Raw genomic sequence first — 21,554 nt, 5'->3', positions numbered from 1 at the left:
AATATTTCAAACTAATATCATTAATAAAATTATTGGCATTTAATAAATATTCAATAATCAACACATCATTATTATCATGTTATATTAAAAAATTTAAAAATTTAAAAAATTAAAAATTTAAAGAAATTAAAAGAATTTAAAAAAATAAAAAAATAACCACCATCACGTTATCAATTTGGGTAATGTTATATAATCAATTTGATTAATGTTATTAGTCTAAAATATTAAATTTTATGATCTAATACCAAATTTTATTTTTCTAATATCAAATTAACGATGTATGGTATATAAGTTGTACGCTTATAATTTAACTTTAGTGGACTCGATTGAAAGCAATGAAAAGTTGAAGTGTTAAAACATGAAATACAAAGGTTGGTATGTCGATGTTATTTAATTCTTACCCATCCCCTCTTTAGTCTCACCTCCGCAAAGCCAAAGTGCCAAACCCCAAACCCTAACCCTAATCTCTGTATAATCTCCTTCGATCTTGACCAAAACCATTGTCTCTCTTCCACCTTCTTTTGCCACCAACCCCGAGCCGAGTGAAGGTTACTCGGTAGTCTTTCAGATGCATTCCTGTCAGGTAAGCAGTTCTCCTGAAACATCCCTCCTTTTGTTTCATTCAATGATCAAAGTTATTATCCCAAAGAAAAAAGATTGTTTATTGAATAATCACCCAATCTAATGTTTCTGATTTCTTGATTGGCTGTCGATAGGGTTTGAAAGTTTTCCCCTCATTTTCCCTTTATTTTATGCAATTTTATCACGTTCCAGTCTGTTCCTCCAGGTCTGTATTTAACATCCTAGTTCAATTTTGGCTAGAGCGCTTGCATCAGTAATGCAGCCTCCTTTACCAGTCTCACAAGGAGCCTTGTCGAGTTCCACAAGTTTTTCTTTTACTCCAAATCCTCAGTTGATTCAGAATGATCAAGTTCAAGCCTCCAAATCTGTAAGAAAATGATAAAAGTACTAAATTCTATTTTTGTTACATAATACTCCGCTTAAGTGTTAAAGATTGTGCTGCTCATTCTTTTTTGGCTAATGATTTGGTCAGACTTTAAAATGTTGACTGCTGGTAGGACTTGCAGTAAGTGCAGATGGTTTTGTTACAAAAGTTTAGAAAGTTTTAAATTACCGTATTCATTGGCGGAGCCAGATTAATTAAGTGGGGGATGGGGGGAGTAGTACAAAACTATATGTGAGATTAATTGGTCCCCTCTGGTTCTAACTACGATCGGCCCAAGACTGTATTTTTTCAAGTTTTGTTTTTACAAATGTTCTTTGGCTGCTTTAGTGCAATGATAACATCCTTAAAAATTAGTTCTTGGATTATGTTACAGCTCACTATACTGTCTGTCCGGGATACATCTACAAAATCATCTTTATAGGTGTCCCAAATTAATTGCAAGTGGATGCCTCCATTTTGGCCTCTATTCATGTGATCAAACCTCTATTCAATGAGCGGATCCTAAATGCACTAATTGCCATAGTTGACATTAAGTCAGAACTTCCTATCATAGTTCCCGTCCAGGCTTCAGAGTTCTGTTTAATTTTCTCCTCGTTATATCTATTTAATCCAGTTCTCAATTAAGTACTCTACTGTTTGCAAGATGATGTCTAGCAATTGCTTATGCACCTGCATAATGACTTTGATATGGAGTCTTTTATGTGCCAATGCTTACGATTTGAACCTTTTTGCTGATTGCAGGATACACCAGTTATTTCTGCATCATCTGCATTAACTATTTCTCATTCTGGACCATTACCCATCCATAACTCTGCAGATTTTACAATGAATGCATCTAACACTCCCAATTTTACCCCAGCAACTTCTTGGATGCCCACCACTCCATCTTTTCCCATGTCTACTGGATCTTCTGGAAATCCTGGGACACCCCGACACCCTGGGTTAGTATCATCTGTTCAGATGATTACTGCTTCTGCAGCTGTCGATTCTCCCTCTTCTGCAGTCCCTAGACCCAGTGCTCCTGTTTCATTAAATCCAGCTGTTCAGCAACAAATGTACCCTACCTATGCATCCTTACCTTCTATGGCTTCTTCCCCTCAGGGATTTTGGATGCAACATCCTCCAATGGGTGGCTTTCCCAGGCCTCCATTTGTGCCTTATACTGCTTTTTATCCTGGACCCTTTCCTTCAGCATCAAGTGGTATGCCTCTTCCTGCACCATCATCTGATTCTCAACCTCCAGGTGTTATTCCTTTGGGGACGAGTACATTTGCACCATCTACAGCTACTCCGGCCAACCAATCATTGGTTACTTCAGGAATACAGACAGGATTACCTCTTCAAGGAATTGGTATGCTCAGGGTTTCCATGCTAGATTACTGATCAACTAACAATGTAAGAGCTGTTTACCTTCATTAATGTAACATGAAGTTAATTTTTTCTTCATCCATATTACATGGGGTTCTGCAGATAATAGGAAACTTGTCCATGATATTGGCACCAGAGTTGAAGCTGCTGTCAATGAACAATCTGATGTCTGGACTGCCCACAGGACTGATACGGGGGTTGTCTATTACTATAATGCATTAACAGGAGAGTCGACTTATGAAAAACCAGCTGGATTTAAGGGGGAGGTACATGTGGATATGCAATCATATGTTTTCCATTGGTAACTTTGTTGATGTGCCTATCATTTGCTTTTTTTAGATTGCAAGCACTTAAATTTGACATACATATTCAATAAATTTCCAAATATTGGCTGATTGGCATTCTTTAATATATGCCCTAGGAAATATCCTGTACATTAACACAACCGTATAACATTGGTGTATCTAATACCAATTATATGATGCTTAGTTAGTTAATCCTAAGATTCCACATTGTTCAACTGGCTGGACACTTATGGAAATGTTGGATAAAACTACATACATATGCATATATATATTTGTGTCTAGTTGTGGGGGTATATGATAACCTTCTCCATTGGTTGCCATTTTGAAGTTCAAAATCAGTTTCCATAGTTCTTATCTATAGAAAATTTTCTGTAACTGTTTTAGTCGTGGCATGTGGATCTTCTGGTGGCTTCTTAAGTGCTAATCCATATTAATTTTAACCTCTCTTTCTTTCACTTATGTGTGCAGCCCGATCAAGTTACCATGCAGCCGACTCCAGTTTCAGTGTAAGTTCTTTACTTACACCTCCACTCTGGTTTATCTATCTATCTATTATATATACATATATTTTATTTTATAATTTGCTTTGCATTTCAACTTGTCAGGTAACACTAGCTGTATTGAATTATATGTTTATTCCTGCTGGTGTTTTCAAACTGCAGTTTTCCATTCTTTATTTTTCTCTTGTGAGCAACTGCTATGTGGCTAGGCAATGTCATAATTGTAACTTTGACATCGCTGAATGTTCTATACAGTTTAATTGCTTTGTTGTTAGGGAAAAATGAGCCCTCGGTTTTCCATTTCAATACCTTCAGAATACCTTTCCAATTCCTTTGTTTAAAGTTCATTCTTAACTGTTTCTATTATTCATATGCTTATATAATTTTGTCTCTCTTTTTCTTCTTTACTTCTAGGGAAAGAATTTTATTACATAAATATTAAAAATGTGAAATAAGTATATAAAGATTTTAATATTTTTATTTATATTACTGTTTTATTATTGGATAATATTGTAAACATTTCCAAAAAATAGTAGTAATTACGAAAATATAATAAACTATTAGTAATACATCCCTATATTTCTAGAAATTATTTAAAATTATAATATTATTGTCAGTATTAAATTTTAGTAACATATACTATTGCTTCATTATATTAGTTATCTTATATTTGTATTTTATATGTTTGTTTTAAGTTATTTTATGTTTATAATTGTCAAAAGAGTATAGTATAAATTAGATCAATATAGATTTTCAATAGAAATAATTATTAACATTGTATATTCAAAAGAATATAGTATAAATTAGATTAATATAGATTTTCATTAGAAATAATTATTACCTTGTATATAAATATAACTATTTAAGAATATGACAGTACATTTTAGTAGCCTTTTGAAATTGAAGAAAATATTTTGTTATTCTAGGATTCTTTTGATATCTTATTAATCAGTTTTAATACATAAGCATTATTGCATTAAAAACCTTATAACTATTTAATCTATATAAACATTAAAAAAATGGTATTCCAAATTTTAAATCTCATGTTCTAATTGGCTGATGTGTCTCATGATTACTGTATATTTTTTTCTCCACATATCCTGTTGAGTGCTTTTAGTTCATCATCTGCTGCTTGAAATGCTATATTACTTATAATGCAATTGAATTAACTCTTCAACTTGATTCATAGACTTGTGGCTTGTACAAACTATTGAGATGGGGCTTGGATTTTAACACTATATTACTGTCAAACCTTTTTGCACGTTTCTTGGTTTTTACTTTCTTTTTTGTCATTTTGCACTATCTTGAGGAAGTCTCTCAATCTTGTTATATCTTCATCTAAAATGCCATGTCTCTTTTTTATAGGGAGCAATTGGTTGGAACTGATTGGGCGCTAGTTACCACAAATGATGGCAAAAAATATTACTACAACAGCAAAACCAAGGTAGTGTATCTAATTTGATTTGCATCTATAGCCTGTTTTACTCCAGTAGAGTGTTATTATTGAATTGTTTGTCTGGAAAAATGTTCCAGTTAATAGAAAAAGCAACATGTTCTTCCTGGAACATTGGGAGTACTTATATGATATTCTTTGTTTTATGTTAACTCTTAATGTTGGTACAAAATACATTCACTGTTGTAGGAAATGAAAGGGTTGTGTCTGGTATTCTGTGGGTTCAGAAAATGTAAGGGATTTTATGGTATTTGGTTATATAAGAAAGAGTTGTGTCCGAATTTTGATTCGTACTAGTAGGGTTTTAAGAACTAAAAATTGGCTGCAATTGAGGATTGTGGTTGCTGTAAATTTTAGGGAAGCAGAAGAACCAGACTATACCAATGCAGTTGGAGCAAATTGCTCTGGCATACTGTGGAGGATTTAGGATTTTAATGGTTTAAGAGAAAGGGTGGTGGATGGCTACAATTCCGAAGAATAGGGTGGCATTTAGTGGTGCTGCATTGGTGCTCCTGAACCTATACTGTAGCAGAAGAACTTGAGGGGAATAAGAAAGGAAAGAAAAGAGAAATATGCTATCAACAAGGACAAGTTCTTCAGGAACCTCATCTAATTTTTTAAATAGATATCTATAAATCTATAAATGTAATATAAAAGGAACTTCAGTTAACTAATCCTGTTCCTTTAATAAGAGAAAGTAAGTTTATATTCCAACTGGAATTTTACTTTAGTGGTTATTATTGATCATGAAAAATGTCATAAATCTCTCAATTTTGCTTTAAGAAATTGACGTTTTAGCAGTTTTGGTAATATATGAGGTTGTATCTAAACAACAGTTGCCATCTTGACATAATATAAGGATTAGTCATTTTATCGGTTATGATATATACAGATTAGATAATTGGTGCTTTACTAGGAAGATATATTTCCATCTGAAGACAAACATAATAAACAATGGGGGTGACATGTATAAATTGTCACATTCATCAAGCCTTGTGCATTGATAGATAAGAAAGATATTGATTTGTATGCACCCTATTCCTTTTAGCGTCCTTTTGCCTCTGACAACGTGTATGATAGGTTTTATATTGTTTTCATGCTTATAAAGCCTTGTTTTACAAAGTTATCAACTTATAAATCTTTTACTTTTCTTGATGCTCTACTTATTTTCACCTTTTAGGATGCGAGTAAACTTTCAAGGAAACAAACATTAAACAATGTTAATATCACTGCTAATGCTGATTGAACTTATTTATATTTCCTAGTTATTGATATTTTCCCGCTTTTCATTGTGTTTTCTCCAATCAGATTAGTAGTTGGCAGATCCCTAGTGAAGTAGCAGAGTCGAGAAAGAAACAAGATAGTGATTTATCAAAGGAGAATGCAGTGCCAGTACCAAATATTGATGTAGTGACAGAAAAAGGATCTACTCCAATAAGTTTGAGTGCTCCTGCTGTTAACACAGGTGGCCGTGATGCCATGCCTTTAAGAACCTCAGTGGTGCCAGGTTCCTCATCTGCACTGGATTTAATTAAGAAGAAGTTGCAAGACTCTGGAGTACCTTCTTCCTCACCTGTTCCAGTTATGCCAGTAACAGCAGCACAAGAACTAAATGGCTCAAGAGCAGTTGATGTTAAGGGCTTGCAAGGCGAGAACAGTAAAGATAAGCTCAAAGATGCTACTGGGGATGGTAACATATCTGATTCCTCTTCAGATTCTGAGGATACGGACAATGGGCCTTCTAAGGAAGAGTGTGTTATGCAATTTAAGGTATCTGTAGTGCCATTTTTTTGTTGTATATTCCAAAATCTGTTTATTCTTATTCTTGTTTTATTACAGCAATCCAGTTTTGTAGCTGGAGTCAGTTTGTTTATCATCCAAGTGAAATTTACAGGAAATGCTAAAAGAACGGGGAGTAGCACCATTCTCAAAATGGGAAAAGGAACTGCCAAAGATAGTGTTTGATCCACGTTTTAAGGTTTGTTGAGACTAAAGATTATGTTTTACTTCCTTGGTAATTATGGGAGCCTTCCCTGCTGCTGGAATACCTTGAACCTTGTTTCTTGCATTCATGAATTTGTGCTCTTTTTGTGGGCAGTCATTTCTGTACTCTGGATATGTCGTCTTGTTGCATGTCTATTCAAATGGGTGATCTATTTTGTTGAAGGGCATTTTTAGTGGGGACCCTTCATTGTATCCTTTATTTTAATTTGTTTATTTGGATGAAAGGCTTCTGTAGTGAGAACTATCAGCTTCTGTATCCTTCCTAGAGGAGTTTCTTCTCTTGTGAGGAAGCTATCCTTGTTAAGATCCTTGTTCTTGAAACATTTTACCACTAAGACACAATGTAGTTTAATCAAAAGCCTTTCACTGAGGTCTCTCACAATGGTAAAAAATTGAACAGACTAAAAGAGTACTTCTTCGAAAACATCAGCCTAGTATCTTTTGGACACATGATGAACGTCTTTGCAAAATTTGTAGGAAAAATTCAATGTTAAAAAAGATGTCATGGATAGGGGTGTAATCAAACCAAGCTGAGCTGATATAGTGAGAAGCTCCAGCTCAAGCTTGACTCCGACTTCATTGCTCGAAACTTGGGTTGAGCTTGATCGAGTTTTAAATTTCAAGCTTGAGCTCAACTCGAGATAAAAATAGAGCTTGCTTGATTAGGCTTGTTTATTGAATAAAAAACTAGTTCGATTTCCATGCTTGAACGATTTCCATGCTTGACTTCAAGTTCGATTATTTGTGTTCGAACTCAATCTTGAATTGATATATATATATATATATATATATATATAAATAGCAATTGTCTAATTAAAATAATAAAAACATGTTAAACATGAAGGCTCAATTAGGCTAGTGAGCTACTAGAGCTGGGCATTAGAATGCTCTACTTGGCTTGCTCGATAAGTCAAGCTGCTTGAGCTCAAGCTCGGCTTTGCAATGACCAAGCAAAATTTGAGTTTTATCCAAACTGAGCTCACAGGGCTTGCGTGCACTGATTTATCATTTACACCCGTAGTCATGGACTAGGGAAGGTCAGAAGACATATTTTGCAAAACTAAAAGTTGAGTGCGGTAGGATCCAGTTGATTAAAACAAAGATTGATAAAATATTATGCAAAAGTTATCATGATGAAAATATTGGTGAATAAGAAAAAAAGGTGCAAAACCAGTCAGTTGAACTATATGTCAGTGTTAACTATGACAAAATGATGGCTCAAGTATGCAAATAAAGAGAGCCTACTAGGCCATTAATAATTAACTTAACATGCACGACTCTTTATTGTCATACCCTTTGAGTTGGTAACAGATTTAAGTTTTCCTCTTTGATGTGCTTCATTATAGTCATCCTATTGACAATAATATTAACTATTTACTAGCTGGTTTGCTTGGATTTCTAATTTATAAAGTGCATCCTATTGCAGGCTATACCAAGTCATTCTGCTAGGAGGTCGTTGTTTGAACACTATGTTAAGACGCGTGCTACGGAGGAACGGAGAGAAAAACGAGCAGCTCAGAAGGCTGCAATGGAGGGATTTAAGCAGTTGCTGGATGAAGCATCAGAGGTTTCATTAATTTCCAAGAATTGAATGTCATCATTTGTTAGCTTTAATAGAAATTCTGCTTTGAAATTGTTGAACTGTAGATTTCTTACATGCCAATTTCAACCTACAGGATATTGATCACAACACCAATTATCATACCTTCAAAAGAAAATGGGGAAGTGATCCACGATTTGAGGCTTTGGACCGTAAGGATCGGGAGCTTTTATTAACTGAAAGGTAATGTTACTAAGATAGGTTCATAATCATTATTATTCTTCAGTGTGTGATCTTTATACAGAAGGTCGGATTTTATTCGTATTTAGTTTGTGCTGCTTTGCCTAGTTGTGTCATCAACTGAACTGTCTATTTGGTTATAGCAGTGAAGGTGCATCTACAAATGCCTAATGCACACAGAAATATGTGCATGTGCCTTCATTAGTGTTTAATGGACTATAGTCTTTAATAAGTTGACAAAATTTAACTTAAAGAGCTGACTTGTCAAAATGTGACTTAAAGAATTTGAATTGTTTGTTGTTGTAGAATATGGATGGACGGCATTATTTTCTTATTCGAACTTTGCCTTCCCTTCTCTTTTCTTTCTCTCTCTCTCTCTTGCTTGTTCGCTCTTACACAGACTTACGAATGCATGCCTGTGTGACAAACACATAAATGCTATTGCGCTGGCAGGCATGTTTGAAGACACTAATGCATGCTCAGAGAGATTTGCACATGTCTAATTGAGCACTTTCTACTATTGTAATGAGGGAAACAAGATCCCTGTAAAGAACATATTAGGTGAGAAAGCTATGATAATGTTGTATAGAGAGATACTATTAGGTGAGAAAGCAGTTTTGTTAACCAGTTGATAAAAAAACTTGATTATATTGAACGGAACGGGCTATGAAGATCCCTGTTTAGAACAACAATGTTAGAATTTATGTAAGTATAATTCTTATATAATCAACACATGGAACTGTGGTTCTGTAGTTAAAGAGTCTATGACACAAATGTGAAAGAGCTATCCCTCTAAGACATCTATTGATCATCACAGCATTTCACGAGCTGGACAGCATCCCGGACACTCTAAGCCTTTAGCTTGTTTGCACTACTATTAGCTTTTACCCTTTGATTTTGTGGTAGACTTGTTAGAGTAGAACATACCTTTTTCTTCCTTTTCCCTTTTTGCTTTCTTTTTAATGTAGAAGCAAGATAAATGACCTAGTCATACATGTTGCTAATGTCTAGTTTCCTGTGATCTCCCTGCACAACATGTGTTGAGACTTCACTGTGCTATTACAATCACATACAATATACTTTTGACTCCAACCCTTATTGAAATTTATGTTGAACTTCTTCGGTTGTCCATAGACAGAGGAAGTGTTCTAATGATAACCTTGAAAGCAACATTTGTCAGCAGGTAGTAGGCTAGAGACCAGATTCCCAGATTCAATTTGGGTGTGTCCTTTAGCCCTGTCTTTTGGTTTGAATGGTAAATGCCTTGTTTTTTCCCTATACTTTTATCACAGTTTACAAAATGTCTCTGCTTCTGTCTCAGGGTTCTTCTTTTGAAGAAGGCTGCTGAAGAAAAGGCTCAAGCTATACGTGCAGCTGCTGCTTCTAGTTTTAAGTCCATGCTTAAAGAGAAAGGAGATATAAATGTTAATTCCCGTTGGTCAAGGGTATGTGCAATTTTAAATTAGGTTTTTGGTTTTTTTTTACCACGAAAGATGTGGATGCAAGTAAAAAAACCGATATGATGGTTAAGGAATTAGATGAAAAGGTGGTTGTTGATAGAAATGAGTGGCGCAAGAGGATTCAAACTGCAACCTGCTTTGATTCTCTTATTTGGTTTTTCATATAGTCGACCCCAGAAAATGGGATATAAGGCTTAGTGTGTTGTTGTTTGTTGTTGTATTAGTTTTTCCTTACCCTCTGGAGAGTATGTTCTTCAATTTTAGGCATCTTGCATATCTCATCTTATTGAATTGGAATTTATGGGTTGGACCATTATTTTGTGAGTTTTTTTTGCGATTTTTTTTGTTTTTTGGCATCTTCATTGGGCTACTCATGTTTGTGTCTGTGTGCACCGTGCACACATGTAAGAGGGAGAGAGAGAGAGAGAGAGATATTGGTTACTATATCTTTTATGAGCATGTGTTATGATGGGAAATATATCCTAGTTTCTCACCTTTTCTTTTGGTTGTTTCAGGTGAAGGATAGTTTAAGGGATGATTTGAGGTATAAATGTGTTAAGCATGAGGATCGGGAGGTTTTGTTCAATGAGTACATATCTGAACTAAAAGCCATAGAAGAGAAAGCAGAGCGAAAGGAAAATGTGAAAAAGGATGAGGAGGTATAGATTCTCTCTCTCCCCTTTCTATCATTAACAAACTGGTATCAAAAGTTGGTCTGATCTTTTAGATTGTGCATGTCAAACTTCTCTTTAACCCTCACAACCCGTTAGTTCTTTGATGTGGAATTGTTCTGCCATATTTATACTAACAAATTTGGTTCTTTTATTTGCTTCATAGATGCTTTATGTGTAAAAGGAGTGATGGCTAAATGGATAAAAATATTGAGAGTGTGGTTTGCGAATTTCTTAGAAGAGACTATTTCAAAGGAATTTAAACTCTAATATCTCAAATTTCTCTTTCAGCTAAAACAATGTTTGAATTGGCATATTACTAAAGTTATTTTGAGTGGTTATTTATGGCCTCACATCCTCACTTGAAATGATGTGCAAAGAAGTGTCATTTCACAATTCCACAATAGAAACATGTCATTACAATGGATGAAGGGGAGAGATAAACTCTCAAACAGACCTTCTAGCCATTGGTGGACCATTCGCAGGCACCTGTTTTGTCCTTCTTCCAAAAGCTATTAAAGCCTTTTCTACGTCCTTATGATTTTCAATGATATCAGATTTGCTTTTTCTTTTCCTCTTATCTCTCTGTAGATCTTTGTTCAATTCTCACAGCCACATCTTTGGCAATTTATCTTGAAGCGGTGACTGTCTGTCTATCTCTTGTTCTTGCTGCACATAAACTTACTAAACTTCCTATTTTTGACTCTGGTGGTGGTTTTTTCTTGTGCTTTTGACATTTTAGAGATTGTTTAGTGGCGTTTGAAGGTTGGCATGATCTTTACAGGTGCATTTAGATGTTGTTTATATGAGGGTGCACAGCTATGAAGCGGCTGAGCAACAAACAATTGAATTAAAAATTTTTGAGATGTTCCAAGAAAAGATTCTGTAACTTCTTGAATTCTAACTTACTGCATTTCTTATTCCCTTTATTTCATTTTTCTTAGAAAATTTGAAACCCTCTTCCAAGCAGAGCTTAAAATGTCTTTCAAGAATGGTTAATATGTCATGGAACATATGGCCCCGGGCAAAATTTTGTTTCTGGGGAGTTTTGGAACACATTGTTACTTTAACAAGTTAGACAAAAGATATTAGAGAACTCATCTCTCAGAAGCTTCTTAAATGATAGATTCATTTATATGTAGGAGAAAGCCGTCGTTCTTATGCTTTTTGTTTTTGTAATTATAGGCAATGTGAGAACATGGCTTTGTCATTGATAATCTCTCTTGATTTGTTATTTGTTTTAATTGGTCACTTGACAAATATTAAAAAAGGAAATCCATTTATATCCAGAATTGCCTGAAGTATTTGAAAATTTTTGACCTTTTATTAATCATTTGCAGGAGAAACTGAAGGAAAGAGAGCGAGAGTTGCGGAAAAGGAAAGAGAGAGAAGAACAAGAAATGGAGAGGATGCGACTAAAAGTTCGCAGGAAGGAGGTGGTTGCATCTTTTCAAGCTTTGCTTGTGGAAACAATTAAAGATCCCCGGGTATATACTTTTCTCTAACAATTTATTTCTGGATGATGCAAGACTAAAGAACTATTGTTTTAAATCTATAGTTTCCATAATATGAGGTCTGTTGTAATCTCATTTGCTTTTGTTTCCCTGTTTTATAATTTTTTTTTCTTTAATTTTATATTGCCAGCAATAGAAGATAATAGAAATATAGTTAATTTTGAAGGTTGGATATGCAATAATGTAATCCTTCATGCTGTGTAGTAAGTTCAACTTACTTGTCCTATGTTGATTTTGTCAATTGAATATGTTAGGCTGTAAGCAGTAATTTTCCTAATTGGTTTTTCAATGCAAAAGACAAAGGCTTCAAGAAAAGCCAAAATTGATTTTTTAGAATTACAGGAAATATGGCCTTAATTTGATGTTGAATGCTGCAGAACTTATAAAATTAGAATAAATAACAATAGCCAAGCCCTTCCCAGTATATGGTCATGTTTTTATCATGTCATTGCTAAACTAGAATAATACCCAGTTTGAATAGGTTTCATTAGTTTATGCATTTTTATTATTTTTTCATGATAACATAGATGAGGCTCCCATCTATAATGCTGTCAGATGTAACTAATATTCCACCTTTTTGCTTTGAAGATTATGTTTTAAGCTTCTAATAGGTTTGAGACAAATCTTCTTGAATGCTTGGTGTTTGCTGGCTTATTTGTAATTTGTCAAATTGTTCACTTCTTGCTTCTATTAAACTTTCTAGGCATCTTGGACGGAATCAAAGCCTAAGTTGGAAAAGGATCCTCAGGGACGTGCAGTGAATCCTGATTTGGATCCATCTGATATGGAGAAGCTCTTCCGCGAACACATAAAGATGCTTTTTGAGGTAATTTTGCAACTACAATTCGCGATGAATTAGAAGACTAATGCAGTACTGCTACTCCCATTTACAGTTACTGCTAAATAATAGCTCTGTTATGTTAGCTCTTGTGGCCAAAGTAGCATCATGTTGATTAGCTCTTTTCAAATATGCATTTTCCTAGGATTGGCATGTGTCCTATGATGATATATAGGTGTTATCTTAGTATGCGTGGCAAAGATGGATCTTTAAAAGAATGATGTTTCAAAGAAGCTTCCTACTAAATGTAGTTGATACATAGACTTCAGGTCTTTTTTTTTTGGTGTATTATGATCGTGATCTATTTTCATTGTCTTTTGGACTTTTGGTCCAAACGGTTATGTTGGTTATTTGGTGGTTTGGTGAGAATAACCACCACCTTTGGTGCATGGTGGCCGCCAAGTTGAGGGTTGCTTGTTTCCATATTAGACATGCATAAACCCACCAATATCTCACATACCAAAGTGGGTTATTAGTGTCTGTTAATAATTTTTGTGTCATCTAAGTTTGGTGAAATTTTATTATGATATCACACTTCAAAAGTTCTGAAAATTTACATTTCCCTCTTAAGTTGCCCAAAAAGACACATTTATCCCTTACAATGTGTATGGTGGCGTTTATTGATTTATTTATTTTTCAAATTACATCTCAAGTGGGAAAGCATATGTAACAACAAAGAAGCCTCATCCTGTCATTTTGGGTTGGCTTTATGGATTATGTTGCACCATTCTTCTTTATTCAAGACCTTATATGCAGTAAACTTAGTAAAACCAAGGTCTTTTTTTATAGTTTCTACAAATGTTTTATGTCTGAGAATGGAAATAGAAAATGGTTTTAAAAACCAACTTCATTCTAAACCTAAGTAAGATTTTATGTCATTGATATGGCACTCTTTCGTCTCTTTTTTTGGAACCTGATATGAACTGAAGTTGCTGTAGAATATCAACCTTTTACTTGATTAGTTTTTGAGATCTTCTGGGTATAATTTAAAGAGCACAATATCTATTGTCTACTTTTATTGTTGGACAAACAATTTGGGACATCAGAAAATAGAAAGTTTGTCTAATTTTTAGAGATAGGGTGTATTCCCTGTTTGCTTTTTGTGCATCTTTATATATTCTAGTCAACAGTGAGAACAAGTGGTTGCATGTGCTGTGGATCCTTTTTGAATTTTTTTGATTCCATCAAAAGAGGTTGAGGTATGAGTTAGCACTCTTTGCACAAGTTCAACACGATCAGTGCTTTTAACTCTATTTCCTTTTAATACAAGCAGAATCGAAAACATGTAGGAATAAAATGAAGATCTCATGGGTTAAAAGAGAAGTTCTGTATATCTTTTAGTTTGGATTTGAGATCTAGGTTTATATCGCAATTGCTCTGCTTTCATGAAATAACTCCTAATTTCAATTACTTCCCTTCCCATGTAATTATCCCTTAAAAAGTTACTAGGTGTCATACCTTTTTGCTCTAATTTCTTTGAGTCGATCTCCCAATTTAAAGCTCTTAGTTATTGAAGTTTGATAATTGCATTAGCCAATTATCAGCAAGGGGAGAGATTCGTTGTTTAAGTCTTAAAACACTACAAGTGTTCTGTTTGTTTTTACTAATAGAAGAAATGAAGTGATTTGAGTTAAAATCAGTCAACTCACAAGCATTCTGTTTGTTTACTAGTTGAAGAAATGAAAGGATGCCATTTTAACCGCAGCCCATCTGAAGTATGGCCGCCATACTGCATTATTTTGACTCTTTTGTAACTTTTTAAGTGATTTATGCATTATATTTTGAGGGCAACAACCATGAATATGAATGTTTAAATAATCATCTGACATATATAACCCTTCTATTTGGCCTTTCTAGAGATGTGCAAATGACTTCAGAGCTCTGTTAGCTGAAGTCATAACTCAAGATGCAGCTGCTCAACAGACAGAAGATGGGAAAACAGTCCTCAATTCATGGTCGACAGCTAAACGTCTTCTAAAGCCTGATCCCAGGTATAACAAGACGCCGAGAAAAGAGAGGGAAGCTTTGTGGCGCCGATATGCTGAGGATATGCTGAAGGATATGCTGAAGAAGCAGAAGTCTGCATTAGATCAAGAGGAAGAGAAACATTCAGATGCAAAAGCCCGAAGCTCCGGTGATTTGGGAAGATTTTCATCTGGTTCAAGGAAAACTCATGAACGAAGATAGCTTGTTTGCTTGGCAGACTAGGCATTTGTAGCATTTACTGATTTTTGTTTTTCATATAAGATTTAGGCTCTCTGATTTATTTGGTTTTCCCCGTACTATTTTTGGAAGCAGGAACAGGATGGCCAAAACGAAAAAAAAAAAAAGTATTCACTGCTGTATTTTATCAGATAATCAACCCATTGATTTCTAATCTTGTGCACCATGGCAGACCATTTTAATAACCAGAATTTGTTTGAGATCCATGAGGTAGCTTCTGTGATGATTTGGGGTTATGTATATAAATTAGATCAACTTATTCTTTGAAAATTCCCGTCTCGGCACTTGACATGGCTTACCAAAAGGAAAAGTGTTTTATCCTTCTTATGGACTTGAAACTGGTTTCGGCACTTGGCATGCCTTTACCAAAAGGAAAAGTATGTAAATTTAATTTAATTAATTGATAATCCATGTATTTAACTCAAGTTAAGACCAAAACCTTTATCAGCAATAATCTACGAGAAAATTCAATTCGTGGCTGATTTATGCACATCCATTGGAAGCGATTTCTTTTTTTTTTTTTTTGAGCTGATCAGAAGGATCTTAAGATCCAACATCCAAGTAAATACAATGATAAAGATAATATTTTGGAGCATAATCAACGGATCATCGAGCTTGAAGGTAAAGGAAAAGAGAGCAAGTTGCAAAGAATGAGAATATGAAGAGGATACAATCTCCATCTTGATCATATGAATATAAATTTGCATTTGCTGCAAACAAAGAATTAGCTTACATGACTATGAACTCTCTAACTACATGGAAAGAATACAAGGTCCTGGGATACCGGATTCGATGCGGCAATATTTGCCCTAACCGTATGCAAACAGGTGCAAAAAGTTCCCCTCCCTAATAAACTGTGGCAGGAGAATCAAGAACAAAATTCCTACAATCTCAGAATAACATGAACAAGAAGGTACGCAGAAGTTTTTACCACAGGTTCTATAACATGCATGCAGTCATACACCTTCGTATTCAAAACATCATTTCATTCTTCTTTCTTCTTCCTTTTTTGTTTTGATGGAAGAGGGAGGGCGAAGGATGGTGGTTGTGGTTTCGGATTTGCTTCTATGACAGAAATAGTGCCTCCAAATAATCATCAATGTAAGCTAAGCATGGCCAGTGATCAGTTCTGATCCGAACTAAAGTTGAAGCATCACTTACTTCCATTTGGAGCAGGAGGTGGAACATAGGGGGAAGGAATATCAATATATGAATGCAACCTATACTTCTTTTGCTGATGTTTAACTGACTTTCACTCTCGTCTTCATTTCCAATAAAAGTAAGTCGGAGGGGCATACTATCTAATTCAGTAACTGAGGTTGTGGCATCAGGTAAAAGACCCAAGGCGTCATCTTTCCAGACAACATCCTTGATAATTCCTCTATCCTTTACCATATTAACGAGATGCTCACCACTCACACTAACAACGAACGCTGCCAGATAATGTTCAGTGGCACGAATTAAAGAGTCTGCAGTAACCTCAAGCAGCTTCACAGATCGGGTTCCATTGACTGCTGCAACCCCCTTGCCTCCCTTCAAGGGGAAAGCCTCCCGCCCAGTGTTGGAAGTATTACCACATGCATCCCACAAAGCATTGAACAAGTCTGAGTAATAATCATGTAATACTTCTTCTGAGATGTTTGATGGGGAAATAGCTTTCAGAAACAAGTCCTCTATGCCCACAGTAATACTCTGCAGCTGACCAGAGATAATCTGACCATCTTCCCCGTTTGTTTCAATGGAAACATCAACCAGACCAGGTGTTGGCTCACGTGGTTCCAGTTCAATTATCACTGGAGCTTTATAGATTTCTTCTTCAGCAGTACCATTGTGTGTAGCAACAATGTCTAGCAAAGCAGTTTCACCAGGAATATAATCACTCACGGGAGGTTGACCAAGAAGAAATGGTATATGACATGATGGAATAGACCCGTATGGTGCTGGTGATGAAAATTTCAACACGGTTGCATATATGGCAGGGAGGGCATCTACTCCATGTAACCCACTTTTCGAGGACTCACCTCCCCATACATGATTGAAAGGTTCAGAATCAAATCTCAAACTGCATGGAATTTTAACCTTAAGCCCTGGCATATGTCTAAAATCAGGAACACACGAGAAATGTCTCCTTAATATCCCTAAAATCTCTGAAACTTTTGAATCCATCACAAATAGCGGAACCTGTGGTTTATTTACTCTCTCATCTTCCGATATAGACTGAAATTGAATATTGGCATCAAGCTCTCTTTCATCTATTAAGGCTTCAGTATCCTTGATGCCACCAGAAAATTCCAATTTGTTACTCCCAACACCTAAAGGTAATAAAGACAATGACCAAGACTGTTTGACAAGTAGTGGTATCATCCGCTCAAGATGGATATAGGATGAGATATTCCTAGATTTCTTGAGATCTTGATAATGTCGAGGAGATGGCACGCTGAAGAATGATCCGGAATGAGACGAGGGGGAAATACCAAGGAGTTGCTCTCCAAGGTTCAGCATGCCTCTAAGCTTCACTCCAGGGACACAAATCAGCATCCTCAAGTAGATCCTATAACATGACATAACAGAAAATAATCAATAACTCTTCTTGAGATTCCTTATTTTTTAGACCCTTTATTCCTGTTGGGTTGGCAAGAAACTGCAAATAATGTTAAGAGGAACGGAAAAGTTAAAAGGAAAAACAAAGCCATTTCCTTCATCATACCTTGCATGGTCACGGACCTCCAAATCAGGGAAGTAAAGGCAGGTAAATGCAAGGAGACGAGATAAACAAAGGAATAATCTAGAGCTCTGATGGTGAGTCAGCATGGTTCTGCAAATGCCAAGGACCTTACTACCCTGAGACCAAGATTTCCCGCCAGTGTCTGGGCCATGTTTCTCAACAAGGAAAGCCATGAACTTGGCTAGCAGCTCTAGCAACCTACGAGGAGGTATTGTTTGATTTTCGGCAATTCTGTCAAATATTAGGAAGTAAGAAACTAGTCTATAATCAATTTTGACTCTTGGATGCAGATTCTCATCGATTGTTTGAAGCAGGCGCTCTCCCAACCAATGATGCTTTTGGCAGGCTAACAAACGGTCAACAAAAGCTACAATGACTGGGACCAATCTCTGAAACTCCAGTATCATGTCAACCAGCATCCCCTTAACAAAAGAAATTACAAATATCAACATAGGAGTTTTTTTTTTTTTTTTTTTGGTAGTTAGGACTTAGGAGCAGATAAAACATAAACTTCAAAATCTCTAGTTCAGCATCAACTTTTGGTGTGCCCTGTCTAACATGCCATCATAAACAATTATACAATCTACAGGATAATCTGTTTCAGAGAAAAAAATAAGGGTTAATGGATGCTCAGTGTGATAGATGCAAACTAGACTTGAAAAGGCATATTTTGCTGACCTAGACGAAAATCTGGTTCCAGTGAACAGTTACATAAATACACAGACAAAGAGAGAGAAAGATAGAGATCTGATTGTCAATTTGCAGTAGAAAACAGACAAGCGCTCTGAAAAAATGTACTGAACAAAACTCGGTTTTAGGCTGACCAATTAGTCATTGTTTGCATCATTCCACTCAACATCCATAGCATTTCGCAATAACTTCTATTCAAGAAAACCATGCAATGACTGTCCAAGTACACACCAACTCAAACCAGCATAAATTTAGATTTTCACTTAAAGGTCTAAGTTGTAATTTTCATTTTCATAAAGTACCAATTAATTCAACACTTAGGCAGGAAAAGGATAAGAAGAATGTTGCCTTTGTTATGATAAAAAAAGCAGAACTTTTAGAAGTAGGAGGAAGGCTAAACGAGGAAGATAATAAGAGAAAACAAAATACCTTCAAATGATTGAAGATGGCAGATCCCATGAGTGCAGTAGTGGTGGAAGGATCAGAATCAGAATGAGATGATGCACCTATCAAAAACTTATGTAAGGTGCGGAAGGCCACTGCAGTTTCTGTGCTCCAAGGAGGCAACCATTTGAAAGCTGACACAGATACTAGACCATCTTGAAACAGCTTCACAACTGAATTCCCACCCCCAACAATCGTATCTGAAACGCTCTGAGGCTTCAATATGCCAACACAAATGGAACAAAAAGCAAGTAAATCTAGCTTTAGTGCTTTCAACGAAAGTGGATCAAACACACTCGGATATAACATGAAACCCGTCTCTACAATCGACTTCTTCTCCACATTTCCTCCATTCACCATCAATCTATTAAAAAAACCTATCAACCAATGCACCGAAAGCAACCGAAACACCAAATAATGCTGCATTTCCAAGGAAACCAACAAAAGTCTTCTTACAATCTCTCTCTCCTGCTCATTAAATGCCTCCGAAAAATGCGAATGCATAATCAAAACAACATGGCACAATACAGGATCAAACGAATAAATCATCCCGAAAAACTGAACTTTCAGCATAGACGGCTGCAAATCTAAAGCTACTGCTAATGGCATTACCATAGCCATAAAAACCATCATCCCACAAGGAGTTAAAACCTGCGGCCATTCCAATAAAAATGCCATGGCTCTTCTCAATTCTTTATAATTCAACCCTAAGCCTATCCCTAACCCTTCTTTTTCAGATCCTAAAATCCATTGCGGTAAATTAAAAGGAATTAAAGGAACAGAAGTATTCAAAATAGAAATACTCAACTTTTGATTCACAATACTATGAATTACTGTTGTAAATAACAAAATGTAACTCTGCGAAGCGTGAGTTCGCTCGCTTTGGCATAAACTCCATAAATGACCAGCAATATCGGAAAGTAAACAAGGATAAGATTTTTCTAATTCGCGTAAACACTCACAGGCAATGGCACGCGCCTGTCGGTCCGGTCCATGGTTCGGCCGATTTATAACAGCCAGTAAAAGTTCGACCACGGCTTCCGTTAACCGAACCTCGACGGTTTCGACGGAATTCGTTGAGATCATAATCGATGTCGACGAAACCATCATTTGTTCTTTCAAAGCATAGGTGACGTGGACGCCGTCGATTGGGGATTGAACAATGGAGCGGAGGGTTTCGATCAGGCGGTCCAAAAGGAGGGAGAGGGAATTTGAGGGGAATAAGAGGTGGGAAAATTCGTCGAGGAAGATTATGAGGGGGATTTTGAAAGGGAATTCCTTTTTGATGATCGCTGAAAGGGCGAGTTCGGCGAGGGATGGGGAAAGCGAACTCCATTTCTCGCGACGAGCACCGCCTTGTTGGAAATCTTCCACTAAGGATTCCCAATCTTGAGCTGAAACTGGTTTTGGAGATGGCTTTTCAGCCATTTCGGAAAATATTTTGAAATCGGGATTGGGTTTCAGTTGAAAATTTTGGGAAATTGAAATTCCATTGGCATTGTTCTATTTTACCGATCAAAGATGAAATTCTGGCGAAATATAAAAGAGAAATTTGCAAGGGAGACAGCGAGAGTAGGCGCTCAAGGAAGAAGAGTTCAGTTGACGCCCGCAAAGCGAATGCTACTGGATAAATCGGATCGGAGGCCCACCGCCAACCCGGCTTGAGTGATTATTAATGGGCTTGAAGCCCATTAATTTGGAACATTGGCTCGTTATTGTTGGTTTTTTTTTTTTAAATTTCTAACCTATCTTTAACCTTCCATTTGGGCACAAAGAAGAGATTTTAGGACAAACTTTTTTAACCTGTAATTTTTAAATATTAATTTTAATAACATATCAATTAATTTAAAAATCAATCGATTTTTTAAAGATTATTATTATGTGAAAAATAATAGATTTTTTAATTTCATAAATGAATTTAAGTGATTAAATTTGATAAGTGTTTATTTAATAATTATTTTTAATTTAATATTTTTAAATTATAATTTTAAAAATATGTGATAATTTTGCAAATTCATTTTGTAAAATTTAAAATTTTTATTTTTATTATATAAAAAATATATTTTATATATAGTGACACACAATCAAATGTATCCGTACCAAAATCTTAGATCAATATACAAAAATTTTAGATGGTGAATCCTCAATATGATTAAGAATTAATCCTATAACTTCTTTTCTTTTTTAAAGGGATTAACACATTAACTTGTGGTATTTTTTAAAACTTATATTTTAAAATAATATATTTAGTTATAATACTATAATATTATAATCTCAATTTCAATTTCGAACGCCAAATTATACCAATGACAGCAATAAATCTTTGACAAAAATAAGAGAACTATTAGGATATCAGGGACAAACACCAAGCTTTGGCAAAACAATGATTATGCTGTTGTAATTTTTTTTATTATTATTTCGGGGAAGACATAATCTTTACAAAAAAAAAAATAATAAAAGAAGATTTTGACTCTCAGGACTTTTATATTTTTATAAAACTTCCCTTAGATCAAGAGATGAAGGAGCTCTTTATTGGCACAAACGTAAGCAAACTTATAATAGGACTATAACCCGGTGGCTCACAAAACATTGTCCCATACTCTGAGGAGAGG

The 21,554-nt window shown here is 35.5% G+C and overlaps 2 protein-coding genes across 8 annotated transcripts; one reads left to right on the top strand and one right to left on the bottom strand.

The window, feature by feature from the left end:
• Window positions 1-420: 420 nt before the first annotated feature.
• PRP40C (pre-mRNA-processing protein 40C) lies at window positions 421-15,289 on the top strand. Of its 7 annotated transcripts, none has more exons than XM_022920763.2 (15): window positions 421-583; window positions 823-949; window positions 1,709-2,318; window positions 2,438-2,601; window positions 3,109-3,146; window positions 4,506-4,584; window positions 5,902-6,363; window positions 6,488-6,571; window positions 8,024-8,164; window positions 8,274-8,380; window positions 9,699-9,822; window positions 10,353-10,496; window positions 11,849-11,995; window positions 12,726-12,848; window positions 14,718-15,289. In XM_022920763.2, the coding sequence occupies exons 2-15, from the start codon at window positions 839-841 to the stop codon at window positions 15,045-15,047; spliced, it is 2,664 nt and encodes an 887-aa protein (XP_022776498.1). In that variant the 5' UTR covers window positions 421-583; window positions 823-838; the 3' UTR covers window positions 15,048-15,289. The 7 variants fall into 7 exon arrangements, 6 of the variants coding, with proteins under 6 accessions (XP_022776498.1, XP_089610652.1, XP_022776497.1 ...); XM_089754526.1 differs by having other exon boundaries at window positions 823-966; XM_022920762.2 differs by having other exon boundaries at window positions 788-949.
• A 435-nt stretch (window positions 15,290-15,724) lies between these two features.
• On the bottom strand, window positions 15,725-20,539 carry LOC111318108 (AP-5 complex subunit beta-like protein). The gene is made up of 3 exons (XM_022920759.2): window positions 18,928-20,539; window positions 17,791-18,230; window positions 15,725-17,634 (listed from the first exon to the last, which is right to left on the bottom strand). The coding sequence occupies exons 1-3, from the start codon at window positions 20,368-20,370 to the stop codon at window positions 16,149-16,151; spliced, it is 3,369 nt and encodes a 1,122-aa protein (XP_022776494.2). The 5' UTR covers window positions 20,371-20,539; the 3' UTR covers window positions 15,725-16,148.
• Window positions 20,540-21,554: the final 1,015 nt, after the last annotated feature.

Source organism: Durio zibethinus, chromosome 2, assembly GCF_047325235.1.
Source record: "Durio zibethinus cultivar Kanyao isolate XHJ-2024 chromosome 2, ASM4732523v1, whole genome shotgun sequence".
Lineage (NCBI taxonomy): Eukaryota > Viridiplantae > Streptophyta > Magnoliopsida > Malvales > Malvaceae > Durio > Durio zibethinus.
This window is presented reverse-complemented; position numbering and strand designations above follow the sequence as displayed.

Coding starts and splice junctions, on each gene's coding strand:
- PRP40C (XM_022920763.2), top strand. CDS start 839: ATGCAGCCTCCTTTACCAGTCTCACAAGGAGCCTTGTCGAGTTCCACA. Junction 2,602..3,108: donor CAGCTGGATTTAAGGGGGAG/GTACATGTGGAT, acceptor TTATGTGTGCAG/CCCGATCAAGTTACCATGCA. Junction 6,572..8,023: donor TGTTTGATCCACGTTTTAAG/GTTTGTTGAGAC, acceptor ATCCTATTGCAG/GCTATACCAAGTCATTCTGC.
- LOC111318108 (XM_022920759.2), bottom strand. CDS start 20,370: ATGGCTGAAAAGCCATCTCCAAAACCAGTTTCAGCTCAAGATTGGGAA. Junction 18,231..18,927: donor CCATCTTCAATCATTTGAAG/GTATTTTGTTTT, acceptor TCTTTTGTTAAG/GGGATGCTGGTTGACATGAT. Junction 17,635..17,790: donor GAGGTCCGTGACCATGCAAG/GTATGATGAAGG, acceptor GTCATGTTATAG/GATCTACTTGAGGATGCTGA.